Genomic DNA, 10,051 nt, shown 5'->3' with positions numbered 1-10,051 from the left:
GTGTCTTTTTTCATGTTTTTACATAATTAACAATTTAAAAGAAACATCAGCAGGTCGGGCCATTTAAAACTCGCGTGATTCGAAAGCATCTCTGTCCACGCTCTTTTTAAGTAAGAAACAAACAAACAAAAAGATCCAGCTTTAAAATGCATTAGTCAGAGCCTACAGTATTAGGTTAAAATCAGACAAAATACTGAAGCTGTCTTAAAAATGAAAAGCGATGCGTTTAAGTCTTATTCGCGTTCCAGAGATGACAGGGATCCTGAAAGCTGGTGGCGCTGAATCCTCTGTGCCCAAGAGCAGAGCAGCGGGGCCCGTCCATCCGTGACCTGAAAAGGCAGAGCCACCTGCCACTCACTACTTGGTAAGCGGCTGCAGGAAGGGAGAAGAAGTGCCCGACAGGCTACGACAGTTTTCCCGGAGCCCAGGCAGCTCCCAGAACTTTCCCTCCAGTCCCTTTCGCAGGCCAGAAACGGAGGCCCCTCGAGGAGCTGTCTGGGGGCTCCTGGAGGCCCTGAGGGGACTTGTGGACGAGGCTTCCCGCCAGCAAACCAGCGGGCGCGGCGGCGGCGACGGCGACCAGGCCAGGGGCCGAGAGCCTTATCTGGACCGCGGGAGGGGGCGGGGCGGAGCCAAGATGGCGCAGGGGCGGGGCCTCTGGAGGAGAGTACGAGGTGGGGCCTGGTAGGCCGGCGCGGGCCAGGAGGCGGACCCAGGGGCGGGGCCTGTGGCGGGGCCGACGCGGGCCGGGAGGCGGGTACGAGGCGGGACCTGGTAGGTCGGCGCGGGGCAGGAGCGGGGCCGGAAGGAGAGCCCGGGGGCGGGGCGTGGTAAACTGGCGTGGGCCGGGAGGCGGGCCAAGGGGTGTGGCCTATGGCCGGGCCGACGCGAGCCCGGAAGCGGGTACGAGGCGGGGACTGGTAGGTCTGCGTGACGCGGGGGCGGGGCAGGGGGGGTGGGGTCGGAACGATAGCCCGGGGGCGGGGCGTGGTAAGGCCGTGAGGGCGGCGGGGGCGGGCCCAGGGGCGGGGTCTACGGTGGGGCTGACGCGAGCCCGGAGGCGGGCACGAGGCGGGGCGTGGCGGGCCGGCGCGGTCCAGGAGGCGGGGCCGGGGGGGTTGGGGCTGGAGCGGGGCGTGGTAGGTCGGCGCGGGCCGGGAGGCGGGGTCGGAAGGAGAACCCGGGGGCGGGGTCCGCGGCGCGCGCAAGCGTGGTCTCCGCGGTGGCGCGGCGAAGATGGCGGCCTCCGGTTGGGTGCGCGCGGCCCTGGTCCTTCTCTGCGCCTCTGACCTGCTGCTGCCGCCGAGGGCCTGCGCTGCCGAGGGCGCGGCCGGGACGCCCGGGGAGGCCAGCCCGCCTCCGCGGAAGAAGAAGAAGGATATTCGCGACTACAACGATGCGGACATGGCGCGTCTGCTGGAGCAGTGGGAGGTCCGCGCGCGCGCACCCGCCGGCTGCTCTCGGTCCCGGGCCCCGGTCCCGCTGACCTCCGGCCCCTCTGCACGGGCGCCCTCCACACCCCTTCTCGGTGTCGCCCTCTCTGCCAAGGCCGGGCGGCCTTGCTGCCCCGCCCCAGCCTCACCCCAGTGCCCCCTTGCGCCCTTCCGGGGCCTCGCCCTACTTTCTCGGCGCCCCGGTGGTCGGTGAGCCCGGCGCGTGGGGAGGGGGACCTTTTGCACGCTGCTCCTCGAGGCCGGGCTGAGCGGGCGGGTGAGGGGTACACAGCGAGGGTCATCTCCCCTTTACTGGTTCTCCCGTCTTCTGGACCAGAAGCGTCCAGACTCCTCGTTCCAGTATATTTCTTGCTGAGGGTTTTGTAATTTGGGGAGTGGGGGTGGGGGAGGTCAAAAGCTGGTGCTCACATTTCGTTTAAAGGAGCAAAGACTTGTTTTTGTGAGAGTAGGTTTTTTGGTTTGTTACCTGAGTGCTCTGGAGTGTGTGATAAGGTTTTTAGATGAGGTTCACTGGAGGAAAACTCGTGCCTTTTTTCCCTTGCAAAAGTGGTTGAATGGTCCTGGCTCATTTGCAGAGCTGGTGGAGTGGAGTCCAAAACTTGGGTTCTTTTTTAAAGTTTATGTATTTTGAGAGAGAGAAAAGAGAGCATGAGTGGGTTAGGAGCAGAAAGAGGGGGAGAGAGAATTCCCAGCAGTGCAGAGCGTGAGGCGGGGCTGGAACTCAAGGAGCCCTGAGATGGTGACCTCAGCGGAGTTCAAGAGTCAGCCGCTTAACCTACTAAGCCACCCAGGCGCCCCGAGAAACTTGGGTTCTGCTGGCTGTGTAACCTTGGGCAATTCCCGTTTCCGCTCTGGGCTTGAGGTTCCTTATCTGCAAAATGAGGTTTTACCCGATGATGCCTTCCCAGGCTGATGTCTTCTTACTTTGTGGTTATCTCCGTGTGCATGCCTCATTTGATAGAGACTTTCAGACGTGAGTTTAAAAAATACCATCTGATGAATTTGACTAGGAGAAAGCAGACTTGTACTTCCATGCGTATCCGCAGCTGATGGCAAGATGGGGGTAGCTATGAGTGTGCACGGGGTAGCTATGAGTGTGCACACTGCTAACGAAGAGGGAACGTCTCGCAGCAGCTCCTTCCCTGTTTACTGTCTCCCTTGTAATCGCCCATCTGTTTATGGTCTAGCTACTGAAGTGTCTGATTCCCTAAAGTAAGAGCGCTGTCTCTTGAGGAAATAATACCTTGAAGTACTAAGTTAGACAGAAACAGAGATGAACAAGGGATCCGACCATCAGGAACAGCAGTGACGGTACAAACAACCATAAAACAAAGTAGGAATTGTGGAGTACTGTGGGAAGAAGGTGCGGTGGGACTTTCAGAGGGTTCCAGGGAGCACAGGGCATCTGGCTAGAGGCAGGGGCGATGTGGAGAAGGGCAGCGGGAGCTGGGTTGGGGGGGGGGGCGGTGTGCAGATAATAGAGGCCAGGCTTGGCAGCTGGACTGGCTGGGTTCACACCACTTGTGACTTTGATGGTGAAAGTCTCCTCACCCACAAAACAGAGGCGTTCGCAATGCCCACCTCAGAGGAGTTTGAGGATTAGCCAAGGAAACCTGGGAAGACCCTGGGCTAGCGCCACTCTGATGGCCAGCCGTGCTGGTAGGAATAGTTCGGTTAGCTGGAGAAGGCTGCGTTTGAAGCAAGGTAGTGAGCGGTCCGGGTGGAAAGGCCGGTGCGAACCAGGCTGCGCTGGGCCTCCAGTGTTCCGGGGTCTTCGCTTAATTTAGAAGACAATACACGGGCCCTGATGAGTTTGAAAAGCGGTGTGACCCAAATACTGCCATAATGGAACGCTTCCGTGTGATCGTTCATACCTTGGGACTGACACGCGTGTTCCCTCGCTCGTGTCCCCTCCGCGTGCAGATGGTTTTTACAGCTCAGAGCCTGGCATCGGGGTCATTTCCCGCTGTTGGTTTTCTCATTAGACATATTAAGCATTTCCCCAGGTTACTGCACAGCCTTCATAACGCTTTGAGAGGGTTCAGAGTGTGCCCCGGAGTGAGGTTCCAGCTGTGGCGGGGGTTCTTGAATCGTGGGCTCTCATGATTAGAAAAATTGGTCAGCAAAGTTTAGGATGGGTGGGCAGAGACTCCGAAGGCAGAAACAACTTCGTAGTTAATACTTACTGAGTTTTTGTTAGCTAACAGGACTGCCCTGGGCATGCGCACTCCTTTAATGTGCTCACCCTGCTTTCTAGATGATGACTTTTGAAGCCCAGAGAGGTTGAGTAACTTGCCCCACGTCCTACAGCATATAAGCTGAATTCCGAATTTCGTCGTTTGACTCTCAAGCCTATTCTTTTCACCATTTTACTGCCTGGCCGCGCACCCTGGTGAGCCGAAGTACAAGTGCAAGGTGATGGGAGGGCCTGCATGAGCTGGAGTCTCCTGGATCAGAGTGGAGGGGGAATGTGAGAGAGTGTGCTCAACTTGGTAGCTGGCGGCTGTGTGACCAGGCAGGAGACAGCATGATGTGCTGAAGGCACAGGGGTTTTGAACCCGGCCTTACTGCTTGTAAGTGTGACCCTCATTTTCCTTAACCGTGAAGCCGGACAACCTTCCCCTTGGCAGGGTGCCGTGCAGACCAGGTGAGCTAACTTTTGCACACCGTCCACAAATGTGAGTGCCCTTCCCCGGTAGCAGAGATTTTTCTGTGGGAGAGCTTTTGTGAGAAACAGTACTTCCTCCCCCAGGGGGCGATCCCTAAATCCCCCCGCCCTACCTCCTTCCCACTGGTGTGAGAATCATTCTTCCATTGAGATGCCTGCCTCCCGGGTCAAGTGGGGCAGAACGGGAACCCTTTCCTCTGTGTTAGGTTTAATGCTGAGTCCCAGGTGGTGTAGGAAAACCAAAGGCAGTTCTTTCATTCTACAGCAAGGGGCAGGTGGGGGGCGGATCCCAGAGCCAGAAATGTGGGTTCGCTCTCCAGTGTCGGTGTCCCCCCTGCTAGCATGTGACCTCGAGTAAGTTATTTTCTTCTCCGAGGCTCGTCCCCCTCATCTATTCAGTGGGGGCCTCGCAGGGCTGTCCTGAAGGTTGGGCGCATGGCAGCCAGTGTTAGCATCAAGGAGCAAGGGAGGGAGGAAGAAAAGGGTCTGCAGAAAGTGGAGTTCAGCTTTGTAACTATTGAATGTGACCAGCAGCGGAGGAGAAGCAGGGAAGAAGCAGGGAAGCCGGAGAAGCAGGGAAGAAGCAGGGAAGCCGGTTGAAAATGCCTGGAGGCAGGGTCGGGCTGTGTCTGGGGAATGCCTGACCTGTGACAGTCCCACCCCTGCCCAGGGTTAGAGGCTTGATTGCTGCAGGAGTAGAGAAAATGATAACATATCAGATGGCCCAGCGGAGAAGCCGAGGGGCATGGGAGGAAGTAAGTAGAACCCGACCGTCAGCCACATGGGGTACTGTTCCTCCCCCTCCCCTCCCCCCTTTTTGGTAACTGATACACACACAAAAACCTAGAAGGTGGAATTCAAGTTGTTGGAAACAATCCTTACCCTTGCTGTTTGCACTCGACTTCTGATCAATTATGTTTTCATTGAAAAGAGATGCTATGTGTGACGTACGGAGTTAACTTCGTGACCATTAGTGAAGTCAGTGTGAAAAATACAAATATTCTAGGTTACTGAGCCAACTCCAAGTCTGAAGGTGTTTTAAGAAGCGATAGCACATGTTAGGGAGGAATAAAATGGAGATGGAGACAGCCTGTGAATTCGGCGACCGGGAGGTCCTACGTCATCTCCACAGCTGGTTGTGGGTCTGATCATTGGGTGTTTATGGCCTGCCTTTATGTCACTGAACCCCCCAAACCCTAGGAGGGAGATGCTGTCCCCCACCCAACCCCGTTATAGGTGGTTTTCCAACCTGCCCAAGACCCTCTGACTGCACAGCACGTGCCTCTGTGTGCCGGTCGCCACCGACTCTTAAAGAAAAATGAGGAAGAAACGGAGCGGTAGAGAGAGTGGCGGAGATGAGAAGCTCTATGCATCGTGTGTAGTCACTGTTGGGGCCGTGGGGCCAGGTGGTTCTGCTTTTCTGTTTAAAGATGAGGAAACAGGCCCAGGGGAGGAGGGAGTCCCGGCCGCGGTCGGCCGGCTAGTTAGGTGGGGCTCACGCGAGGTCCCAGGTCTGATGCAAACGTGGGGCACCTTCAGGCACCGCCGTACGAGTTCCTGTGCTCGCCTTTCATTAGGGGCATTTTAATAGACTGTCGACGTCCTCGCCAGTTTGTCAAGAGGACCGAATAAGAGAGAGATACGGGCTCTTCGTGTCATTTTAGGTTAGTCGTTTATCGGGTGTTCGATACCCGCTTTATTGAGAGAATTCACACGCCCGACAGTTCACCCATTCAGAGTGTACGTTTCCGTGGTGTTTTCAGAGGGGCGTGCCGCCGTCACCACTATCAATTTTAGAACATGTTCGTCACCCCAGAAAGAGACTCTCGTCTCGGTCGCCCTCCCCCACTTCCCCTGACCCTCCAGCCTGTGGCCGGCAGCCACGAATCTCTGTTCTGTTCTGGACGCTTCATGCCAGCCGTCTCGCACAGCGTGGTCTTCTGCGTGCGGCTTCTTTCACTTAGCATAGTGTCTCCAAGGACCACCCGTTTGGTGACTTCTCTCGGTACGTCGTTTCCTTTTGTGGCTGGAATTATTAGGCTTTTCTCCGAGGAACTCTGATGCTTAAATATTTTTATTTATCGCTCTGTCTGCCTGCCTACCTATGAAGAATCACGTGGTCCTTCGGCCACCACAGGGCGTCGTCTTCCTCCTGTAGTTCTGCCCCTAAGTGAAGAACCGGGTGTCATTGTCCCTAACGTATTTCCTCCTTGGCTCCAGCCTGGAAGTTACAGATGGTAGCATCAGAATTGCTTGTTCACACGACTGCAGAAAACGAAGCCTGCTAACTAGAGTTGAGTGAGTAGAGTAGTTCAGGGTTTTTTATTAAAAATTATTTTTAATGTCTATTTTTGAGAGAGCGAGAGAGACCGAGCACGGGCAGGGGAGGAGCAGAGAGAGAGGGAGACACAGAATCCAAAGCAGGCTCCAGTCTCAGCCGTTGGCACAGGGCCCGACGCGGGGCCCGAACCCACGAGCCGTGAGATCCTGACCCGAGCTGAAGCCGGAGGCTTAACCGACTGAGCCACCTGGGCGCCCCAGACAGTTCTTATTTTTTAGTTGACGTTGATACACATGAAATGCAGATTTTAAGTATAGTGTGCAGGAGTTTGACCGGTGAGTATCTGTGTTGTCCTGTCAAAGTAGAGACCATTTCTGTCATCTCAGAAGTTCCCTTGGGCCCCGTCCTAGTCAAACCCACCTCATCCCCCACCCAGAGGCCACCGCTGTTCCTAATTTCTTAATTGTGTCTCATCTCGAACTTAAATAAGTTTATAGTGTTTCTGATTTTGTGCCTGGCTTCTGTCACTCACTATTGTCCTTTTGAGGTTTGGGGCACACCATCAGTGTTTTTTTCTTCTTCATTGCTGTGTTGTGGTTCATTGTGGGACCAAACCAGAATGTGGTCGTATTTACAGGCCACCGTATCGGGTAGATTCTTTGAAGCCATCACACAGGGGCCTCAGGTATCGGTGACCCGGAATGACGACGGGTGGGAAGTCCTGCCTGAGACTCGGGCTTCACCTGAAGGTCAGGTAGAGGAGGACAGCTCCTGGGTCTCCTTTTCCTGTGCTAACGTGGGTCACCGCACCTGCGGGCACGCGCCGCCCTTCTCGCCTGCCCCGCTTGACAAGCACATTTCTGATGATGCGTGACGCTGTGTTTTGTGTCCTAATAGAAGGATGACGACATCGAAGAGGGGGACCTCCCGGAGCACAAAAGACCCTCGGCCCCTATCGACTTCTCCCAGATAGACCCGGGCAGGCCCGAGAGCATCCTGAAGATGACGAGGAAGGGGAAGACGCTCATGATGTTCGTCACTGTGTCCGGAAACCCCACTGAGAAGGAGACGGAGGAGATCACCAGCCTCTGGCAGGGCAGCCTTTTCAACGCCAACTACGACGTGCAGAGGTGAGGCGGCGGGCCGCTGAGAAAACCGTAGGCGGTGCGGGGACTTTTCCCCAGTCTGGAGCGGGCGCCCTTTCTGGCGGTGCCTCCCTCGGGCCCAGGACCTTTCCTGCCTCGGGTTTCCTCTTTGACGCTTCTGTTTATCCCTGCCTTTGTTTTCTTTTTAAAGAAAAACGTTTATTATTGGTCAAGGCCCGTAAGTTTTTTTGCCTTTTTTTTTTTTTTACTATCTCATTTGATCGTAAAATTTTATATATCTTTATACCTTCAGCTGTTTTTTTTCTGAGTGCAGCTGACAAACGGTCTATTAGTTTTGGGCGAACAACGTAGGGTTTGTCAGCTCCGTGTGCCCTGCTCCTTACACCTGTCACCCCCCCCCCCCCACCCCCCTGTCCCCCCACAACACTAGTACAGTGTCAGTGACCTTATCTCCTGTGCCGGGCTGCATAACTTCTGTTTCATCTGAGGAAGACTGGACAGGTGGTTGGCCTCTGGGGGCAGACTAGTCACAGCAGGACAGGGTCCCCCCCCCCCCCCCCCCCCCCCCGAGAGGTTTCTCACGCCGGAGATCCTTCTGTGTGTGGCCGTGTTCACACACGCTCGGACCAGACTGCTGACAGGTAACTGATCCGAGGTCGGGGGTCCGGTTTTCATAGCTCAGTACGATCCTGAGATGCAGTTTTCGGGAAGTTTCTTGTTCCTCCTCAATTCAGGGTCTTCACGCGTCTTAGTTTAGGACATAGCAGTGACAGACAGACACGAAGGGGTACCGAGCACGACGCTCGGTGCTGTCGTGGGCCTGCGCACACGCCGAGGGGACCGGTCGGTGTGCCCCTGACGCCCCGTCCAGAGCCACCGCCCCTCTCTGCGGGGTGGGCTGGGCGCGGCCCCCCAGGAGCGGAAGCTCCGTGCCCGCCGGCCACGCCGGTGCTCCAGCCCGGGGCTCATCCCCTGCTTTGCCCCTTGGGGCCTGTTGAGTGTTGACACGCTGAGGCGGATCCAGATCGTTCCCCGGGGCTCTGCCTCCGAGACTGGAGCCGAGGGGTTGCGTGGTTCGCTCAGCTCAGCTCAGCTCGGGTCGTGCTCGTCACCGTCAGTAGCTACCGGGGGCCTCGAGGAGCGTAGCGTTTTGTTGTGTCGAGGTTGACAGGAGTCGCTCCTCTTGGCCACGTGGCACAGGGCGGCTGTGCCCGTTAGCGCTTCCCCGCGTGTCCTGACCGCGTGTTTCTGTCGAGGTTCATCGTGGGGTCCGACCGTGCCATCTTCATGCTTCGGGACGGAAGCTACGCCTGGGAGATCAAGGACTTCTTGGTCAGTCAGGACAGGTGCGCCGATGTGACGCTGGAGGGGCAGGTGTACCCCGGCCGGGGAGGCGGCGGGGAGAAGAATAAAACGAAGCGGGACAAGGGCAAGAAGAAGAAGGAGGGGGAGCCCAAATCTCGGGCCGCCGAGGCCGCGAAGGAAGACAACCGCGCCGGGAGTAAGAGGGCGGAGCTGTAAGGGGGCCTCCCCGGCCGCCTCGGGGCGCCCCGGGCTCGGGCAGGGGCGGGAGCCACTCCCCGGAGAATCCTGCGGCCCGCGACCGGTTGGCCGTCCACGCCAGAGTTACCGTTTAAGAGGCTTCGAGCGAGAAGACGGCGGCCTCGGCGTTAACGTTGGACTCGGACGCGTTCGAGGTTCCTGTAAAATCACTGTAAATGGCAACGGTGGCCCTTCGTGTCCGGGGGCGGCACTGGCTCCTGAGGCGCCCCTCCCCCTCACTGCCCTGGCTCTGCCCCCCCCCTCGTTTCCGCCAACCGGACGGCTGCCAGGTCCCGGCCAGCCGGACAGACGCCGTCCGTGGGACCGGGCCCCGCCTCCGTGGCCGCGAACTCCCGCCCTGGCGCGGGGCTCGGTGCTCGTCCGCGCCGCACGGTCAGGACGCGGGATGCGGAGCCCCGCACGTGCGCGGTCACGTGGACACGCAAAGTCCCGACTTTGAATTTGACTGGAGCCCCCGCCGCCAGTCGGGGACACCTCCCGGCGGCCGTCGGGTTTCGCGTGGTCCGTAAAGGCCGGCAGTTGTGCCTGTGTCCGGCTCGGGGCGGCCGTGCGGGCGGCGAGGGCTCAAACGTGCCATTTAATGTGACGACCGTCGGGGTGTGAATCGGGAGCCGGCGGCGTGTGACAGAAGACTCCGTAACCTCATCGTTTCTAAACGGTTTTTTTTTTGACAAAGTGCCTAAATCTGTGGTGTTTCGTATGGTACTAACCGCCCTGCAATGTTCGTGCGTCAGACCTCCCCTGCGTACGAGTTACAGAATTTATATGCAGGTGTCATTTTTAAGGACTCACATTGTTTGTACAGAACTTCCCTCACAATTTTAACAGATTGAAAAGGGCACACGGACGTGGTTAGGAAACGTCACCGCTGCAGGAGGGTCCAGAGTGAAAAGTCTGTGCCTACCCCTGCCACGGCCTTGTCTCGGTGCAACCTCCTGTTAATTTGTTTCCAAAAAAAAAAAAAGTTCACTTCCCGGCC

At 57.3% G+C, this 10,051-nt stretch overlaps 1 protein-coding gene across 1 annotated transcript; it reads left to right on the top strand.

Annotated features, from left to right (window-relative positions):
- Nucleotides 1–1,197: 1,197 nt before the first annotated feature.
- Nucleotides 1,198–10,051, top strand: MESD (mesoderm development LRP chaperone). Its single transcript, XM_042987906.1, has 3 exons — nucleotides 1,198–1,431; nucleotides 7,301–7,533; nucleotides 8,766–10,051. The coding sequence occupies exons 1-3, from the start codon at nucleotides 1,237–1,239 to the stop codon at nucleotides 9,028–9,030; spliced, it is 693 nt and encodes a 230-aa protein (XP_042843840.1). The 5' UTR covers nucleotides 1,198–1,236; the 3' UTR covers nucleotides 9,031–10,051.

This window comes from Panthera tigris, chromosome B3, assembly GCF_018350195.1.
Source record: "Panthera tigris isolate Pti1 chromosome B3, P.tigris_Pti1_mat1.1, whole genome shotgun sequence".
Classification (NCBI taxonomy): domain Eukaryota; kingdom Metazoa; phylum Chordata; class Mammalia; order Carnivora; family Felidae; genus Panthera; species Panthera tigris.
The sequence above is the reverse complement of the archived record's forward strand: the minus strand, read 5'-3'. Positions and strand labels throughout refer to the sequence as shown.